We start from the raw sequence: 21,561 nt of genomic DNA, 5'->3' as shown, positions 1-21,561 counted from the left end.
TAGCCAGATTTCCTTTGAGTCTCATATTCTTTCTTGTTTGAGGAGGGCCCCTATCATTGCTGTTTCTCTCCTTACCTACACCATTAGCCAGTGCCACCAGGAATGCAGCTTCTGCTTCGTAAGTTAATCCCCTCTTTTTCAGAATAGTGCTTTTTTACAAAGTCTAAAATAAAACCTGTTCCCTGTATACCCTAAGTACCTTTTTTCTCTGCTTTGTCCAGCATTACTTGCCCACTTTGCACTCAGATACACCCTCAAAAGATCCCCCTTTTGTTGAACAAAAGGTCATTTCAACAAATGGTACCAACACTCCATTGGAGGAAAAGGGTGTGTCTCACTCCTTCCGGGAATAATTACTCGTTAATTGGCAAAGTGGGGAATGGTGGGACAGATTTTGCCACCCCTGGATCCTTTGTCTTTCTTCACCGGCTCTGCCACTGTGACTTTCCATAGTCATTCTGGATGCTATTTGTTTTTCACCCCTTATTATTTGTGTATATTCTCTATCTCACATTTTGCTAAAGGGATAAATTTTGGGTGCTTCATTTATTCTTCTTATATTATACAGTTTTATACAGTTCTTCTTACACAGTTTTAGGAGAAAAGACAGGGAGGTATGGGTCTAAGTGGACTCCATACTGCTACATGAACCCCAAAGCCCTAAATATTATTTGAAATCATTCAAACCAAATACTTCCATGATGGCTCTCTCAGTGATTCCAAAAAATGACAACAACTGGGGTTTTTAAAGAAATAGTGATTCTTAGAATCCTCCCCCCAGAGTTCCTGATTTAACTGTCCTGGGGTGAAGGCTGATAGTCTTTATTATAAAGCTCTCTGGATAATTCTGATGCATAGCCAATTTGGGACCTAACAATCATGGAGTTAATTAAAACCCCTTTTCAACAAGAAGAAATGCTTTAAGTAAAAGACTTTATAGGGGGAAAACTGTGCTACTAATAACTGTTATTTTTCCTTTCAAGATAAACTTATTCTCTGTATTTTACTTCAAGTTAGCCAACACTATTTACTTTTACATTTAGGGGACTTCCCTGGTGGTCAGGTGGCTAAGACTCTGCGCTCCCAATGCAGGGGGTCCGGGTTCGACCCCTGGTCAGGGAACTAGATTCCATATGCCATAACTAAGAGTTCACATGCTGCAACTAAAGATCCCACATGCTGCAATAAAGATCCCGCGTGCTGCAACTAAGACCCAACCCAGCCAAATAAATAAATAAATAAATATTTTTAAAAAATTACATTTAGGATAAGTTTCTTTGGCTCTGTAAGAGAACTAGCTCCATGTCTGTCTGGGTATAAAAGTTTGAAAAATTCAATTCTAGTGTTACTATGTAATATTGTATTGATAACAGGCAAATAATAAATAAAGCATTGCATAAATGAGTACAAATATAAACACAAATAATAAAAAAGATCAGGGCCATCAAGTTTGGGCGTGCACTGCAAAAACAAGTGCCAGCTCCTGGTGATTCCAAAATGTACACTTGTGTCCATACTGTTCACTGATTAAACTATAAAAACTTAGCAAGAAAAGGCTATAAATTTATATGTGAGAAAAAAAAAAAATTTATATGTGAATTGTCAATAGCAATGCTCATACTGCAGTCTAATCCCTCAGAACAAGGTCTGTCTCATTTCTTTTATATTCCCTAAATAGCTATGACAATATTATGGCTACATGATAAAATAATACAAAGAATGTAAAGATTAGTTAAGGCAAATTAATTTTGAAATTAAGTTTTTTGATGTGAAATGTATTACTGGTTGCTTGTTTAATTATTATTATTAGAATCAAAATCAAAATCTTTATGTGTACAAATGATGTAAATGAGTACAAAAAGTAGGTTAAATCGTTCATACGTATCGGGCCAGAGAAATCACACAAATACATCTTGTCGCAAAAATCAAAGACCCAAAAGCAAACAAAAAAGCTGATCTTAACACATTTTCAAAAACAGCCATATATTAGGTCAGATAGTTAATGTTACAAAAATATGACATACAAACTCATATGCCATTCAAACTTCAGGCAGAAAGAATTTCTTTAGAAATAAAATTACAAAGCATCTCATCAATGAAGATAGCTCAAGACTTCTTTTAAAAGGTATAAACCTTTGACTTTTAAAAGAAAAAGAATTCAGATCCAAGGCTTACATATCATAATCCAAAAATAAAACATACCAATTACTTATATCCATAGTCTTACCTGTCCAACCAGTATAAGCAGAGCAATCATGTGGATCCGCTGTCTTCAGCCCTTCTTCCATTTGCTGTAGAAGATCTTTAATTTTGGTCTGGATCCGCCTTGTGAAATTATTAATAATCTGAGAACCAAAAGAAAACATAAAATTAAATTGCACAAGAATAGGACAATGTTGTAGTAACTAACAGTCTAAGTTGTAAAAACAAACAGACAGAAATTATATCACCTGGCCCATTTCAATGTTTCATTGGTTGGAGGGAGTCTACCTTGGTTTTATAAGGTAAGTTTTAAAATGAGAGAATGCCCTATACGGACTCTAAGTCATAAGGAGAATTAGAATGCCCTATACAGACTCTAGGTCATAAGGAGAATCAGAATGCCCTAATTGTAGAATCACAAAAAATAAGTTGCAGAAATCAAAGGAAAAAACTAAAAAACAAAAAAAGAGGAAAGAGATGTACTTGACTACACAAACATTTTAACTTCCTTAAGTTAAAAAACATGAGATGGTTTAAAAGTCAATGACAAGGGGAAATATGTGCAATATAAAATATTATAAATAAAAAGACTATATAACAATATAGAAATACACTTAAAATTATCAATGTACCTTATAAAAAGAAAAAAAATCAAATGACAGGCATATGCAAAAATGTTCAATCACTTAGTAATTAATGAAATGCAAGTAAATACAAATACTATGGTTTGCCTATCAGATTAACAAATAATAAAAAAATTTAAAAATGTTAACCCCCAAGGCTGCCAAAAGCTAAGATAACAGGTATTCTTATTCACTGCTGGTGATCTTTCTCAAGGGAAATTTATCAGTATTCTTAAACATGTAGTTGACAGTGTTGTCCAGATTTTTCTGCCTTTGATGATTTTTGAAGACTGCAGTTGTTACATCAATTGCTGAGGTGTATTAAAATCTCCAGTTGTGACTGTGAAATTGTCTGTTTCTCCCTTTAATTCTGCTTTTTTTCCCTTTAGTGTACTTGTAGTTCTGTTATTTGGCAGAGACAAATCTAGGAATGCTAGACCTTCCTGACAGATTTTATCATAAAGAAACATCCCTCTGCGGGACTACAGGGAAAATCTTTTCATGTTACCGGACAGTTAGGGTTTTCAGGCCAAATTTTACTGAAATTTGGGATTCTGGACTAAAAGCAACCTTAGGAATTAAGTTACAATCGTATACATTGTAAAAGCCCCGCCCCGGAGGGATGTGTCTACATTTCAAAGGGGATGAGAAGCTAGAGCAGGGAGACCCTTCCCAGTCATAGAACTGAAGACAAATGGGCCTGTCTTTTCACAGAGAGATTTATTTATATTCCAAAGACTGATATTTCCAATGAAACTCTCTCAGAAAGGGAAGGAGAGACAGTTGTCTCCTTCCCTTTTATAAAAAGCACAGAAACCTTATTTTTCTTCAGTCTTTGCCTACAGTACAGACTTTGTGTATGTAGGACATTTGACCTGGCTTTCACTGCCAAAGAGGTAAGACGTGAGACTCAGGGAACCACTCACTGGTTATTTTCTGTCTAGTAAATAAGAAATCTCTGATCCAGAAACCTCTTGTGTACATTCAGGAAAAAATTAATAAGTATAAATATTGAAAACCTAAACCAGGGTAATATCAACATCATGGCAGTACAACACATCCCTTGTTTTTGTTTTCCCCTTTAACAACAAAAATTAGGCATCCATCCACCAACGGAAGTGCCTTAGTGTGAGTTGTGGAATGCAGCACCATACACCAAGGGACCCACGGCAAATCTAGCCCACTAGAGAACTAGGTAATAAGCAGAGAGACTTCAGTACCAGCTGTGAAACCTACAGGAGACTGAATCGGTTCCAGCCCCTCAGCTACAGTCTGGGAGTGCAGGCAGAACAGTGACTTAGGCAGTCACCTTCGGATGAGATAGCCTTTGTGGTACTCCAGGTTTCCAGAGAAGAAGTACCAACACTCCATTGGAGGAAAAAGAAGAAAAGGAGTTTGGATCCACTCAAGTGGGTTAGAGGAACAGCTTGTCTCTGCCGGCATCACCTAATGTTCAGGTACAGCATATGGCTAAATAGATGGCCCGTGATTTCTCCTGCTGGGGAAAGGGAGAGCCACTGAGTGACTGCCCGGTTTCTAAATCTGTGCAGGACTCTGCTGAAGAGACCTATTTCTCTCCTTTCTCATAATGCATCCAGAGCATTACAGAGGGAGTCCAGGCCTGGGGAGAGGGAGCAAGTCAGAGAGCAGCATATAAGATTTCCAGGGCATTAAAGGAATGTAGTTCCTGCTGGTCCATTTTGGACTCTACCAGGAACATGAAAAATCAAGAAGACATGACATCACCAAAAGATCACAATAATCTTCCAGTGACCAAACGTAAAGACATAAAAATCTAATATTTACACAATAAAGAATTCAAAATAGCTGTTTTAAGGAAACTCAATGAGCTATAAAACACAGAAAGACAATTTAATGAAATTTAAAAAAACAGTATGTGACGAAAGTGAGAAATTTAACAAAGAAATAGAAATCATTGAAAAAAGAAACAAATAGAAATTCTGGAGCTTAAGAATTTAATGAATGAAATGAAAAATGCAATAGAGAGCATCAAAAGCAGGCAGATCATATAGAAGACAGAATCAACAACATAGATAGGAACTTTGAAAGAACCCAGTCTGAAGAGTAAAAAGAAAAAAGAATAAAAAAGAGTGAAGAAAGCCTACATGATCTATGAGACATCCTCCAAAAACCAACAGCCAAATCATTAGAGTTTCAGAAGAAAAAGTGAGGGAGAAAGGGGGCAGAAAACTTATTTAAATAAATAATGGCTGGGAACTTTCCAAACCTGGGAAGAGATCTGGACATCAAGTTCATGAAGCTAATAAACAGATTACCCCATTACTTCAACCCAAAATGTCCTTCTCCAAGACACATTGTAATAAACCTATCAAAAATCAAACACAAAAAGAGAAACCTAAAGAAAGCAAGAGAAAAAGAAGACTGTAACCTACAAAGGAACCTCCAATGGGACATCAGTGAATTTCTCAGCAGAAATCTTACAAGCCAGGAGAGAGTGGGATGATATACTCAAAGTGATGAAAGAAAAAATTAAAAAATAAAAAATACTCCATTCGGGGACTCCATGTGGGGACTTTCCTGGCGGTCCAGTGGTTAAGACTCTGCGCTTCCACTACAGGGGGCGCGGGTTCGATCCTTGATCGCGGAACTAAGATCCTGCGTGCCGTGCAGCGCGGCCAAAAATTTAAAAAAAAACAGAAACAAAAACAAAAAACTCTCTGTGGCAAAGTTATCCTTCCGGAATGAAGGAGAAATAAAGACTTCCCCAGACAAAGGCTGAGGTAATTCATCATCACTCCATCTGTCTAACAAGGAATGCTGAAGGAAGTTCTTCAAGCTGAAATGAGAGGAGGCTAACTAGTAACGTGAAACATAAAAAATACACTGATCAAGATAAATATAAAATCAAATTCAGAACACTGCAATATGATGGTGTGTTAACACTTAACACTAGTATAAAGATTAGAACTAGAGTATCAAAAGTAACTATAGCTACTATAATTTGCGGATGAACATACAATATGGAAAGAGGCAAACAAACTGTGACATAAAAAAACAAAAGGTGGAAGAGTAAAAGGGTAGATGTTTCGTATGAGATTAAAATTAAGCTGTTATCAGAGTAAAACAGACTGTTATAGCTATAAGATGTTTTATGTATCTCATGAAAATCACAAAGCAAAAAATTTGAGTAGACTCCCAAATGATAAAGACGAGGGAATCAGAAGCATACAACGGTGGGAAATCACCAATTCACAAAGGAATCCAGCAAGAGTCAAAAAGGAACAAGAAAACTACAAAACAGCCAGAAAGCAATTAAAAAGATGGCACTAGTAAGTCCTTACATATCCATAATCACTCTAAATATAAGTAGATTGAACTTCTAATAAAAGGCAAAGAATGGCTGGATGAATAAAAAACAAGACCCAACTATAAGCTGCCTACAAAAGACTCACTTCAGCTTTAAGAACACACATAGCTCAAAGTGAAAGGATGGAAAAAGACATTCCACAAAGTGGAAACCAAAAGAAAGCAGGGGTAGCTGTATTTATATCAGACAAAATGACCTTAAGTAAAAAACAGTCACATGAAACAAAGGTCATTATATAAAGATAAAGGGGTCAACTCCTCTGAAGAAGACATTAACAATCGGAAATACATATGCACTCAACACCAGAGCAACTAAATATATTAAACAAATAATACCAGAGCTAAAGGGAGAAACAGACAATACAACAATAATAGAGGACTTCGATACCACACTGTCAGCAATGGGTAGGGCATCCAGTCAGAAAATCACTAAGGAAACACTGGACTTGAACCATACGTTAGACCAAATGAACCCAATAGACATATATAAGACGTTCAATCCAACAACAGAATATACATTCTTCTCAAGTACACACAGAATATTCTTAAGGATAGATCATATGACAGGGCACAGAACAGGTCTTAACCAAATTTAGAAGACTGAAATCATACCAAGTATCTTTACTGACACTGGTATAAAAATGGAAATCAACAAGAGGAAACTGGAAAATCCACATATATGAGGAAATTGAACAACATACTCCCGGACAATCAATGAGTCAAAGAAATCAAAAGGGAAATCAAACGATATCTTGAAACAAATGAAAACAGAAACACAACATTACCAAAACTATAGGATGCTGCAAAAGCAGTTCTAAGAGGGAAGTTTATAGTGATAAATACGTACAGTAAGGAAAAAGAAAGATCTTAAATAAATAAATAACCTAGCTTTATACCTCAAGGAACTAGGAAAAGAATAAACCAAGCTCAAAGTTAGCAGAAAAAAGGAAATAACAAAGATCACAGCAAAAATACATGAAATAGAAACTAGAGAAATAATAGAAAAGATTAACAAAACTAAGAGCTGTTTTTAATTAGTTAATTTATTTTTAATATTCATTTATTTATTTGGCTGCACCAGGTCTTAGTTGCAGCATGCAGGATCTTCATTGCAGCATGCGGGATCTTTAGTTGCGGCATGCAGGCTCTTTTAGTTGCGGCATGCAGGATCTAGTTCCCAGACCAGGAATTGAACCTGGGCCCCTGCATTGGGAGCATGGAGTCTTAACCACTGGACCACCAGGGAAGTCCCTAAGAGCTGTTTTTTAAAAAGATTTTTTTAAAAAATTGACAAACCCTTTAGCTAAACTAAGAAAAAGAGAAGACTCAATAAATAAAAACAGAAACTAAAAAAGAGATATTACAAGTGATAACCACAGAAATACAGTTGACCCTTGAAGAGCACAGATCTGAAATGCACGGGTCCACTTATATGCAGATACTTTTCAGTAGTAAATACTATAGTGCTACATGGTCCATGGTTGGTTGAATTCAGGGATGTGGAAGACTCGAGAATATGAAGGGCTGACTGTAAGTTATATGCAGATTAACCCATATGCCAACAAAACGGATAACCTAGAAAACATGGATAAATTCCTAGAAACATACAACTAACCAAGGCCAAATCAGAAACAGTGGTCCAGTGGTGGTCCCTGGTGGTCCAGTGGCTAAGAGTCTGTGCTCCCAATGCAGGGGGCCCAGGTTTGATCCCTGGTCGAGGAACTAGATCCCACATTCATGCCGCAACTAAGAGTTCGCATGCTGCAACTAAACATCCCATGTGCCACAACTAAGACCCAGCTCAGCCAAATAAATAAATAAATATCTTTAAAAAGGAATAAGTAGGAAGTATGAGTAAACCAATAATGTATAAGGACATTGAATCAATAATACAAAACCTCCCAAAAAAGAAAACCCCAGACAAGATGGTTTCACTGGTGAATTCTATGAAACATTTAAAGAATAATTAGCACCAACCTTTTTCAAACTTTTTCAAAAAATTGAAGAGAGAACACTCCCAAATACAAGACCAGCATTACCCTGATACCAAAGCCAGATAAGGACACTATGTGAAACAAAAACTACACACCAATATCCCTGATGAACACGGATGCAAAAATTCTCAACAAGATAATAATTTTTGCTAATAATTCATATTAGCAAAATGAATTCAAAAATACACTAAAAGGATCTTACACCATGATCAAGTGGGATTTTTCCCTGGGATACAAAGATGGTTCAATATATGCAAATCAATAAACGTGACACATCACATTAATAGAACAAGAGATAAAAATCACATGATTCCCTTCAATAGATGCAGAAAAAGCATTTGACAAAATACAACATCCTTTCACGATAAAACTCTCAGCAAATTGGGAATAGAAGGAGAACACCTTAACATAATAAAGGCCATATACTTACTATATGGTTATAGCTAACTTCATACTCAATGGTGAAAGGTTGAAAGCTTTTCCGCTACGATCAGGACCAAGACAAGGGTGCCACTCTAAGCACTCTTGTTCAACACAGTACTGGAAATCCTGGCTACAGCAATCAGGCAAGATAAAGAAATAAAAGGCATCCAAATCGGAAAGGAAAAAGTAAAACTGTTTGTATTTACCGATATGATCTTATATACAGAAAACCCTAAAGACTCAACCAAAAAACTGATAGAACTAACCAATAAATTCAGTAAAGTTGCAGGATATAAAATCAATATATAGAAATCAGTTGTTTCTACACACTAACAACAAACTATCAGGAGAAAGAAATAGAACAGTCTCATCACAATAGCATCAAAAACAACAAAATGCTTAGGAATACATTTTACCAAAGAGGTGAAAGAGCTGTACTCTGAAAACTGCAAGACTCCGATGAAAGAAAGTGAAGAGATAAACAAATGGAAAGATATCCTGTTTTCGTGGATCAGAAGAATTCACATGTACACGTGTCAAAGAGGAGAGTTGTCTGATTCTCCATCCAACTGTTTAATAACTTTTTGACTCCAAGTTAGTAATTTAAGCCTCCTGTGTCTTGACCTTTGGTTTCCACCATTAATCAAAGAGATGCAGAATAATTTTCATGAGAAGAAAAAAAACTAGAGTACTACCACTTCATTACCTGGTGTGGCATAACCCGTAAGGCAGTACTTAGCCCACACTTACTGCAGACACCCTTCTTCCTTATTATCAGAATCCTGATTAGATTCACGGCCGCAATGCATCGAACCCCAGAAGAGCTACTTGCTTTCCCAGACTGCCTTATGACCAGACCAGGGGCAGCCATATGACACAGTTCTAACCAGTGAGATATAAGTGCAAGTCTTCTAAGGGCTCTTGGAAGGTTCTCATTTTTCTTGATAAAAGAGAAAGATACAGCTGGTACTCCCTTCTTTTTTCTCCCTTCATCCTACTGTAAAATTGGACAGGAAATCTGGGACTAGAGCAGCCATCTTATACTAGAACACAAAAAATATGAGAGGAGGACCAACATAACTGCAGAATTCCTGAAATGAATCAACACCAAGAGTTGCCTACTTCTAGACTTCCTGTAATACAGGAAAAATAATCTAATTAAGGTACTTCCAAGTTGAGTCTTCTGTTTATTGTAGCTGAATGCAGGCCTAACACATTTATGTACAGTTTTAGCTCTGGCATGATAACTTTATTCCAAAGCATATGCTTTATTCCTCATAAATGATACTGGAGTATAGTTCTAAGGCTTATGATTACTCACTCTAATTCCTTTTAATACTTGCCAAAATTCCATTGTGAAAATAATTTCTCTGCCTTTGCTTTAAGGTATCTTTTCTAGTTCCTAATTTTCTTACTCTCTGTCATCAAAGAGATTTCTAATTTGTTGATGTTGGAACCAAAGTCTCAAGAACAAAGAAAAGAATTTATTATGCTGTAATTCTATTTGGAGAAATTTTAACTGGTTCCTCTCATTTAATAATGGTATTATTATAAAGATAATTAATAATTATTGAGCACTTTACCATATGTCTAGCACTAAGTGCTCTATGTGACATTTCAATTAATCTTCACATTACTGAATGATTCTGTTTTTTAGGTGAGAAACCTGAGGCTAGCCCAAGGTCACATGAGACAACAAGAGACCGAGCTCTTGGAGCTGTAGCTAGACTGTCTAATTCGAAAGTTCCTGGGCCTCCCTATGCTGAGCCCTTGTTGTGAAAATCTTTGCTTGATTCTCTATCTACAGTTTATCTTTAGATTTTTGAAAGGCTTACTACAGCTTTCACTCAATCACACCATATGAATACAATACACATCTTCCACAAAGCACAGAAACAGAAAGAGTAGCTAAAGAATTTGGGAAGTTTTTCTCTGACTCAAAGATTAATTTTTAGTAATTGCACTGCAATTAGAAAGAAAATATTATTTTCCTACATACTAGGCAATTTTCCCAAACAAGGATGCCCCAAAGTGCTATAAAGCAAAACGATGTTGGTATTTCTAATACTTATATGTTTTTCTGTATTTTTTTTATGAAAGCTATTTGAGGAAATACAACCCTAAAATACAAAAATACAGAAATCTTAAAAAAGATTGATCATTAACTTTAAAATTCATGATCTTAACTTCAAATAGAGGAGAGTGGAAACTCTCAAAATAGGTGTTTAACATGCACAAATAAATAACTCCTAAAGCAAAAGGTAATGTTTAGAACAGGTATTTGTGAACCAAACTTCTGAGTTTGAATAATGCATCAGGATAGCTTATGAATAAAATCATTTATTATACTCCTCACATAGGTGGGCACTTGTGACACTCCATCTAATTCAATCCTGATAACCCTATAACAACATTATCATCCCCGTGTTATAGACAAAGAAACTAAAGCTAACAATGACTTGTCTACATTTTTAAAGATAATAAAAATAGCTTTTTAACCCACATTTTGTGTATGTGCGATACACAGATTATACACTCCAGAATATGTGCAAATATATAGACACCAGTAATTACAAGTATATGTATACACAGGCACATATATATACATCAGCAAGTAATTCTTTCATAGGAAAGGTTTTAACAAATCTTTTTAACCCAGGGCACAGGTTGAGGAAAGTATATTTTGTAATCTCGGATCTCGCAGGGGAAGATGCTCTGTGACAGTTACACACGTGAAGTAGGTGGGCTTGGTTTTCTAACACTTTATTTTCAAACAAAAATGAATAAGCAAAAGTACCCCAATCATTACCTCAAAGTGAGTTACTAAAGGAGAAAAGGGGAAAAAAGTTGTACGTTTTGACAGTAAAGAATTAGATGGTGGGGGAACATCTACCCTCACTAGCAGTATTTTCAATAAACAGAAGAAGGATCATTACCTATACTGAATGTGTGTCAAGGAAATGCTGTTTGCTTAGATGTTTGAAAATAGTTCATTCTTTTAAAAATAGGTATATATTTACATAATCAGGTCTGTTTCTGTTTTTCTTGTTCCAAACTCAGTAACACTATTAATAGAAAATATTCTAGACTACATATCCTAAACACACACATCTGTCCAATTCTGATGTACTTATTTTGTGTCATAAAAGTTAATTGATAATCTGCTGTGTATACTCTCTAGGGGATATATATATATATCATAACCACAAAAGAAGTTTATAATGGCCATAAAGAACCAAGGACAACTGCTTAGTAATGGTATATTAATAAACTGATTACAAGGGCTCAAAGCATACACAATTATAGTTAACATAAGGTTAACAGGACTTTGTGGTCAAATTATATTTATTTTTGGAAAGCTCTCGGTGAAAAACTAGGCTTCATTTTTGATTAAACAATTGTTGCACGGTATTAGCTAAAATCTAGGGAAGAGAAACATTTTCTGAAAAGGAAACTCAGTTTGTTATATTCAATTCTATTCAAGTAAAATTGGCTCAAACCTATTCTGGCCCTAGCAGACTCCTAGGTGGCCGCCCTACAGAATATAGGCCTCACCTGGGACACCCATGAAGTATATTACACGGTCTTATATTAGGTTAGAAGATTGTCTAGAGGACCTAGGTCATGACTCATATAACATTCTAGATACAGAAGAGATTTTAAAGATAAAATGATGCTATTAAAGAATATATAGGGCTTCCCTGGTGGCGCAGTGGTTGAGAGTCTGCCTGCTAGTGCAGGGGACGCGGGTTCGAGCCCTGGTCTGGGAGGATCCCACATGCCGCGGAGCAGCTGGGCCCGTGAGCCACAACTACTGAGCCTGTGCGTCTGGAGCCTGTGCTCCGCAACAAGAGAGGCCACGATAGTGAGAGGCCCACGCACCGCGAAGAAGAGTGGCCCCCGCTTGCCGCAACTGGAGAAGGCCCTTGCGCAGAAACAAGGACCCAGCACAGCCAAAAATAAATAAATAAATAAATAAATTTAAAAATATATATATATAAAAGATTCTAATAAAAAAAGTTTTTTATTTCAGTACATTTATTCATTCAACATTCACTGAGTATCTATTCTGTCCTAGCTCAGTATCAAGTGTGGAGATATTTTTTTAAATAATAATAATAATTCAAGCACAGGTAAGAAAAAATTCCTGTCTTAAAGAGTAGAGTCAAGTGGGGAAGAGAAACAAAAATGAATCACAGTCAGCCCTCACTAACCATGGATTAAACCTTCAGAGCTCCTGTTTGGGGGTTCAAGCATAAGCATGCGAATCTGAAGATCTATGTCATGACATACAACAATTTTCAATTTTGCTGAGGCCCCAATAAAAAGAGCACGAGTTGACAGAACTGTGGGCAGAGAGTTTAGCTGACTTTCCAACATCCAATAATCCTTTTTCACCTTCCCCACCATCAGCAGGCGTGTTAGTGTCCCCACTGCAGAGATGTGAGTGAGAAAAGTATGGTAGGGAATTTAGAAATCTGAGAACATACCCACATGAATACTGCATGTTTGCCTATATTTTCCTCAAAAGGAAAAGGCACAAGAATAAGCATTTCTCTAAGAAGGAAAAAGTAAAGGATATGCAATATTTTTTTATATTCCACTAAAGATATAAACTTTTAAGCAATTATTCATTAGCACATTGTATGCTATAGTGACAAAAAATAGGATACATAATAATGCTAATAGCTATCATTAACTGAACTCTTAAACTACTTACCTATATATTAGTAACTATGTGTAACAAGGTACTAATTGTATCAGTATTAGGCACCCTTTTGAGTGCTCTAAATGTATTAACTTAAACACCATAACAACCTAATGAGGAATGGGTTACTCTACAACTATATTATTATCAACTTTCAACCAATATATTATATTAAGAACTTCAATTACCTTTTCAACTTAACCCTTTACTACAAGCTGATGAGATAAATGTTATTATCCTATGTTAATGGGCATTGTTCTAAATGTTTAAATGCATTAATTAAATAGTCATAACCTATTAGGAAGGTACTATTATTGCCCAAATTACTTGCCCAAAGGCTATAGCTAAAAAGTGGCAGAAAAGTAGGAGTCAAACCCAGGTCTATCCAAGTTCTCACCTGCTCTATATACTCCACATGTTATTCCCAACCGATGGGAAATGCTGATTTGCAATACTTTTGTAGTCTCCCCTACATAATCTTCCCCTTATGCTTTTATGTCAATATCTTTCCATATCAGGAATTGAAAACTGGCTAGGGGTTAAAATTAAAAGAAAATTCAGCAAGCTGTAGAGCAGTGCTCCTCCCATATAACGGGCATATGGAGAATTTGGCCTGGGAATCTGGTGAAATGCAGGTTCTGGTTCTTTAGGCGTAGCGTGGAAGCCGCACCTTCTAACAAGCATTCAGGAAAGGCTCATGTTTTTGGGTCCACAAATCTCACTTTGAGGAGAAAGGCTGTAGAGTATATTCCCTCCCTCACCCCCATTTTAGCTCATCTGAATGAAAGAAAAATTATTGGGTTGGCCAAAAATGTCGTTTGGGTTTTTCCGTAAGATGTTACAGAAAAACCCGAACGAACTTTTTGGCCAACCCAATATATTTTCTGGGCAACTGAAAAGTGCTATTTCCTTATGCTTCCATGATATGACATTCAACAAATTTTGAAGTGAAAAGCAAAAATATAGAAAATTAAGTGAAAAAGTATAAAATGAAGAATTTCCAACAGCTCAAGATAATGTCAAGTTATAGATTCCAAGTAAAAATTCTCTTATCTTCATTTTTGTATGGAAAAAGTTTTAAAATCCTTAGGACCCATCAAGTCCTTTAGAATTGGCTCCAATCTACCTTTTCAGCCCCGTTACCACCCAATGTTCTTCACGCTTCCTCCTCCACAGTCAGATTCTACTCCCTGCCTTTCCCTTCACGCAGCGCTCCCCCTTAGCCTGGCAAAGCCCCACTGTTAGGTTCATTAGCAGAAGCCACTGGACTGAGGTGGCTCTAAAGCCCTGGCACTGTAGTAAGCAAACCAAAACCTGAGCCTGTAGATGCCTCAAGGCTATGAAATCAAAACACCAAGGACAACCAACCACAAACAGCTAGGCTTTAAGCTATAGCCAATCAAGAATGTCCTTGCTTTGCTTCCACAGTTCTTCTACACAGCTGACCCTTAAAGAAGACAGGTTTGAACTGCTTGGGTCCACCCGCATGGGGATTTTTTTCAACAGTGAATACTACAGTACCACACAATCCCTAGTGGGTTGAACCCACAGATACGGAACCACAGACATGGAAGAAACTCAGTACAGAGGAACGACCTATGCAGAATTAAGTTATGGGGACATTCGACTGTTTGGAGGGTCAGTGCCCCTAACCCCCTCACTGTTCCCCTGGCTCGTCGGAAAAATGCTCCTAACCATTTCCAGTTTGGCGCTGCCTGATTCAGATCCATTTGTGCTCCCTAAACTCTTAACACCTGTAATATGCCTCAGTTTATCTTTTGACAGTTCCACTGTCAGAAGAGGAAATCGAAGGAGACCCCTGACAGCCCCCAGGAGGTCCCCTCATTAAAACAGGCCAAGTTTAATGAGACGACTTATTTTGCAAACAAATTAGCCTTACTTTGATTATCTTTAATAGAAATGAGGGTGATTGTAGAGAAAAAAAGATTATGTTTCAGCAGAAAATTGTAACACAACCATGTGCATATCAGATTTCAGTCCTGTCCATTGTCTCTGAGGTTTGCTATATACCTGTAAGCTGGACTGGATCCTGAATTCTTCTAGCTTCTTCAAATACCTGGCCATGACTCTCCAAACTATCAATAATGTTTCCAGTTTTCTCCCACCTTTCTGATCTGGAATCACTAAGAACAAAGATTGCCCTTGAACTTCCTTGAAGGGCCCATACCAGCGCCTCCTCAAACCCAGATGGAAGCCTAATTTCAGGACCCTGAACCTTAGATTCACATCCCTCAACTAAAAAGGGCTCCTCCAGACTCTTGGAACTGCACACCAGCTGGAGATCTAAAGTGAAACTGACCAGGGAGGTTCCTCCCCAGAAGCAGATGGCATCGCCCAAGATCCCGGAACAAGATCTGCATCTCCAATATAAAAACCTTTATTCCTTTTGCCACTTCACTACTTGCTTTTTCTCTCTGCTAATGCACAAGAAGATAATGCTCCTTAGCTCTGGCAACTATCACCGAATCTACTGCCAAGGCCATAGCTGCAAAACAAAAGTCACTAGGCTTTCTTGCTAAGGTGGTTCTAGATAATAGAATTGCTTAGATCACTCACTGGCTAAACAAGGAGTCTGCACCAAAGCAAATACTTCCTGCTGTACCTGGATCAACCCCTCTGATATTTTAGCAAATGTAAGAAATTAGCAAATAAGCTACTTGGCTAAAACAGGCTGACACCCCTTCAGGCATATTCTTTGATTTCTTTGATACCAACTGGTTTGGTTCATGGGGCCCATGGCTTAGGGTTAGTCTTCAGTCTCTTTGTCTTATCCTCGTCATAGTCGTCATCAGTCTCCCTGGTGGGCTATATCCTCTCAACCGTCTTAAACACATATTCACAGCCATCAGCAGTACATCAGGTGGTCTCACTGCTCTTGGAGAAACAGAAACAAGTGAACAAAGAGATGAACAACAAAAACAATTCTTCCATGGACCTGACACCACAACCTGTGAGTTCCACAATGAGACAAGAGCAACTTAACTCTGATGGTGACCGAGGGTGGCGCTTATACACCATTTGAGATCAGTCTCTCATGTATGAGAGGGTGACCAAAAGGGGTATTGTTAGATTAACTAAACAAGGAGACCATTAGGCTGAGGTGGCTCTATTGCCTTGGCAGCCTCTGTAAGCAAACCAAAACCTAAGCCTGTAAATGCCTCAAGGTTACAAAATCAAAACCTAATGACAACCAATCACAAAGAGCCACCTGGGCTTTAAGCTATAGCAACTGGATTCCTGACCCTCGGAAACTATGTGAGCTAATAAATATTTATTAAATTATTAAGTTTGGGGATCATTTATTACAGAGCAATAGATGGATAATAACAGTGGCGTCTCCCTTGAGTGCCCTCTTAGCCCGAGGAATGGGGCTGCTCCTCATATCGGCTATTCCTATATTCTTTAGAGCTCTCTTTACTTCTTATGAGGCAACCTCTCGTTACTCCAATCTCTTTATGGTTAGTAATAACTCTTTGCATTAAACTTTCCCTACCAAATCACCGTGTGGTTTCTGTCTCCTGAGTGTATCCCTGATGATACAGCGGATAAACCTGACGCTGCTCATCAGAGACGCACTCTTTGAGAAACACTGGTGTCCATTAACCATGATTCAGCTCCTGAAGTTCATGGCCACAACGAAATCAAGCAAAAAGAAGGGAAGAAATGGCTATTAGAGAAGTAGCCAACAGTGTTGACTTTAGATACCTTCCATAATTTAAAAAACAAAAACAAAAAAAGCTGCTATTACACTGGTTCACTGCTTTTCGTAGTATCTGGACCGATGTTGTCAGAATGCTACAAAAGCCTACTTACAGAAACATAATTCAGTGAAGTAGACTTGATCTGGTTTTAGAATTTGAGGTGAATTTTACTGATTGATTACACCACAACATATACACAGCTAACCAAAACGGGATCAAATAAGTGACTTAAAGAATACTTAGTAATAAAGTTACTGTGTTGGTAGATTTTACGTAATCTTTTCTCACTAACAGCACACACCATCATGATAAAATTATTCCTCAATGCCTAATTTACAAATTACACTCTGTATTAATTTCCTAGGGTGCCGAAACAAATTGAGTGGCTTAAAACAACAGAAGTTTATAGTCTCACAGTTCTCGAGGCCGTAAGTCCAAAATCAAGGGTTGGCAGGGCCATGTTCCCTCTGAGACTCTGGGCAGAATCCTTCCTTGCCTCTTCTAGTTTCTGGTGTTCGCTAGCAATCTCTGACATTCCTTGGCTTACAAATGCATCACTCTAATCTCTGCCTCCATCATTCCAGGGCCATTTTCTCTCTCCCTGTGTGTCTCTGTCTCTCTTCTAAGGACACTAGTTTATATTGGATTAAGAGCCTACCTTACTCCAGCATGACCTTACTTTAATTACATCTAACATAACCTTATTCCCAAGTGTCACATTCTGACATTCCACGAGTTAGGATTTCATCTTTTGGGGAGACACAATTCAACTCATAACACCCTCATTTTCATGAAACTTTGTCTATCAAAACAAATGCATAGTTTGACAACTTCTATTTTAATTACATTCTTAATATTCTAAGAATTAAAGACGTAATAATCTGTTAATCACAATCTATCAATACAGAAGACAGGGGAACTTAATTCATGTTCATTTTATTTTACGACTTCCCTAAATCTAAGCATTCTTTCTCTTACCTTAAGTGGGGTCTGGCTGCTTGCGGCTCTAAAACCAATACTGGAGAGGCAAGACTGGTGAAAATGAAAGTTTGCTTTATTTTGGAGGCTGGCAAACCAAGGGGGGGGGTACTTGTGTCCAAAGGCTGACACATCCCACCCCCAAGGGTGACCAGTGGGTAAGAGCTTTTAAAGGCGAGTTTCTGGGGTGTGTAAGTGGAAGCAGGGGGCTACGTGTAGAAACAGCACAGTCAGCTCTGACAGGCATCTTGAAATTGGTCATGTGGTGGTCTGATCAACATCATCTTGTTTTAAGTACACTTAGTTTTCAGTTCCAGGGTCGGTTTGCTCCCATTTCTTTGAGGCCAGTTCTCAGAACTGCGGCAGCTGATGTCACGGCTACAGTCTGGTCATCATGTAGTTCACTTCTTCCACCTGGTGGGGCTTTCAGTCTCTACAAAACAGCTCAAAGGACACGGCCCAGAATACTATCTACAGCCCTTGAGGAGGAACTAAAGGTCCTTCACTTTGCTTCATGACTAAACTACTACTATTTTGTCCTGTTTGATTGCTTTCCTTTGCTTCTGCATTTTCTCACTTCTCTAATTCAACTTATTCTTTGGCTGTAGTTTTTCTACAGATGAAAGGTGGCCTGAGGACATGGGCGGGGGTGGGGGGTGCGGTGGTGCGGACCACAGGGTCCTGCTCCATTTCATGTCCACCTTTCAAAATCAGAAATCTCTCTCTCCCTTTAATGCGCTCTCATTTTCATGTTCAAGAACATGAAAAAACTCTTCCCCTTTCCTTTAGCATATAACAACGACCACTGGCATGGGTCCCCCACCCTGACTTATTTTGTTTAATTGCATGGAGATGTCACAAGCCCCATTAGTTATTTGTGGTTTAATTTTCTTTTACATAAGCCCGTTTGGCATGTAGTTGATGTCAACATTATGTTTACCGGATATAAAAGGTTAAAAAAAAATGTAATTTCAGAACTAGTGTTTATCTCCTTCTCTGAGGTAGAAAATGAAACTCAACTGTTCTCACCTCTTTACTGTTCTCAGGGAGACTCAAATAGTGGTTCCTTTCACTTATCTTTAAACTGCAGTAGCCTCCTTACTCTAAGGGTAATATTGAGACAGCAACTGATAATATGTATGTATGACAGATTTTTAAAATGTTTGCCAGAGACTTATTTTTACTACAAAGGATTTAAACACCAAGTCACAAACATAACAGAAACGTATATGAAAACAAAAGAAATCCAGAGAAAAATCAGTGCTGACATATGAATTCTAAACCACAAGCACTGACTTTTCCAGGGGAAGAAAGAGGATGCATTTATTGGGGGTCTTACCAGGTACCACGTAAGGCAGTTTGACAGACCATTTTATATACTTCAATTCAATCACTAACATCCCTGTGAGTTAGGAATTGTTCTCCAGGTTTCAATTACATACAAGAAGAGCGAGTTCAGAGAAGTCACTTGCCTAAGATTCCACGTTCAGACCAATAATAGCTCTTTCAAAATTGCCTTCATTGGGGCGAACTCATACCTTTTCAAACACAAAATATATGGGGAGCCGGGGAGGTAAAGTGGGAGTTGGAACAGAGATCAGTGGAAACACAGAAACCTAACCTGTGAACGCGCGGTTTTACCAAAACGAGAACAGCTGTGCCGATATGCTCACCTTCCCCCTACCGAGTTAGCTCGTTCACACGTATCCCACTTCCGACTCCTGGGCGCACATACCAGACCCATCACAGTGACACTACTGTGTAGAAACAAGGTCTTTTGGTTACTGTTCCCAAGCCCTACACTCCAAGGGCAGGGGACCGGAGGCCAGGTCTGACGACAACCTCGGCCCCAGGGAAAGTGCCAAGAGGCGGTCAGCGGGTACGCTTTGCAGCTCTGGGGGGGGGGGGGGGGCCCTCGATGGTAAACAAATCCGCACCTCAACAGACCCCGGAGCCCTGGCCCGCACTTCCGAGAGCCCCGAAAGAGCGTATTTCAAAGGCACGAGGAGCCAGGAGGCGCCCACCAGGAGGAAAGCGGCTAACAACGCAGAGCTCCACAGCCTTCCAGGGCCACATCGCCCGAGAAGGACCGCAGCTCGGCGCCCGCGCGCCGGGGGCTCGCCAGTCCCGGACCGCCCAGCGGCGGAACCCAGGGCCTCAACCCAGGAGCAGCGCGCGGCGCGGGTGGGTGACGTCCGCGCGGCGACGGGGCGGCGGGCGGACGCTACCACCGCCGGCGCTCCCCCTCCCCCAACGCCTGGCGCGGCCCGAGTCCGGCCGCCGGTCGCCGACTCACCTTCCCATCGCTGTGGAAGGGGAGGCCGAGCTCGTCGGGAGTGAGCTGGGGGCGAGCACGTGGCGGCTCCTCGGCCGGCACGGCGGCGGCGGCCTCGTAGTCCGGGAAGGGGTTGGGGAACGCCCGCTCTTCCATATCCGCGTCCCCGCCCAACTGCAACTTAAGCCTCCGGGACATGGTCTCGCCCATGTCGGCCGCGCGCCCTGCCCTCCGCGGGGCCGCGCGGTACGGCGAGCGAGCGGGGACAAACCTCCTCCGAGGCGCTCGGGCCCGGCCGCGGGCGGGTCTCAGGCAAGCCCTAAAGAAGGCGGCGGGCGCCCCGCCCCGGCCCGGCTCTGGACGGGCCCTCGGGGAGGCTGCGGCGGTTCGCAGTCACCGGGGCGCCGCGGTAGCGGGGTCCCCTCCGAGGAGTAGGCTCCGGCCAGCGGCGCCGCAAGGACAGCGTCTCCGGGGAGGGCGCTGTCCCTCCCCGTCATCCCGCCGTCGGGGGGAGGGGGGTCTGGAGGAGGAGCCACCGCCTTCTTTTTTTTCCTTTTAGGTTTTAAGTCCCTTTGTTTTGAATAAACGGGTATCTTTGGTAGCAGCACGTAATGTGAAAGCATCCTTAATCACCTAAATATTTCATTGACCCCCCCCCCCAAAGCTCGTCCAATATTAGCGTAATTGCCCAGGAGCATAACATGTATAATAATAAAAGGACACAAGCAAGTACATCTGCATTTATGTAATCACAACATAGTTAGCAGTCTTTATTGGTTCTCCTTGTTCTTCTTGTTGTTTCTTTAATTATTTGAAACTAAATAGATGTAATGATTTCTCCTCCTCGAGGGAAATATATTATTCCCTTTTTCTTTTTCCATTTAAACATTGAATGCCAGATGGTACTAGGTGATGACAAAAGATAGTTTCTACCCTCGGGATTCCAAGTTAGTGGGTGAGAAAAGTAAGCATAGCTTAGCATGATGTGGATACTTCTCTGAAACCAAGCAAGGTATACATTAATATATCAAGAAGTGACATACCAAGCACTGGAAATGCTCCATCCTCCTGCCTCTGTGGCCTGGCTTCCCACTCCTGTCTGTCCTGTTGTCTCCCCCAGCTGTACAAGGATGCACATGTGAAACAGCCCCTACCTATAGGATAACCATGGGAAATTCCACTGTTGGAAAAAATCATTATAAAGGGGTTACTCAGCATAAATATATATCCTTAGAGTTCAAGGAAACAACTGATATAACGGGATGCCTTGAGGGGCCCGTTCCACTCT

The 21,561-nt window shown here is 39.6% G+C and overlaps 1 protein-coding gene and 2 long non-coding RNA genes across 4 annotated transcripts in view; 1 reads left to right on the top strand and 2 right to left on the bottom strand.

Annotated features, from left to right (window-relative positions):
• The window catches only part of LANCL2 (LanC like glutathione S-transferase 2), a 61,549-nt gene extending 40,796 nt beyond the window's left edge, over positions 1–20,753 (bottom strand). Inside the window, exons 1-2 of one of the 2 annotated variants that reach the window (XM_082399633.1) lie at positions 20,295–20,753; positions 2,228–2,345 (exon numbers count right to left, since the gene is read on the bottom strand). In XM_082399633.1, the coding sequence (XP_082255759.1) occupies positions 2,228–2,345; positions 20,295–20,483 (307 nt within the window). In that variant the 5' untranslated portion in view covers positions 20,484–20,753. The remainder of the gene's footprint in view (positions 1–2,227; positions 2,346–20,294) is intronic. The other variant, XM_082399632.1, reaches the window with a different exon arrangement.
• LOC309632315 lies at positions 2,352–4,706 on the top strand. Its single transcript, XR_014246857.1, has 2 exons — positions 2,352–2,544; positions 2,583–4,706. It is a non-coding gene; the product is annotated as an uncharacterized lncRNA (long non-coding RNA).
• On the bottom strand, positions 9,769–19,922 carry LOC309632316. The gene is made up of 2 exons (XR_014246858.1): positions 17,999–19,922; positions 9,769–16,188 (listed from the first exon to the last, which is right to left on the bottom strand). It is a non-coding gene; the product is annotated as an uncharacterized lncRNA (long non-coding RNA).
• Positions 20,754–21,561: the final 808 nt, after the last annotated feature.

Source organism: Balaenoptera borealis, assembly GCF_965194805.1.
Source record: "Balaenoptera borealis genome assembly, chromosome: 7".
Taxonomy (NCBI): Eukaryota; Metazoa; Chordata; class Mammalia; order Artiodactyla; family Balaenopteridae; genus Balaenoptera; species Balaenoptera borealis.
This window is presented reverse-complemented; position numbering and strand designations above follow the sequence as displayed.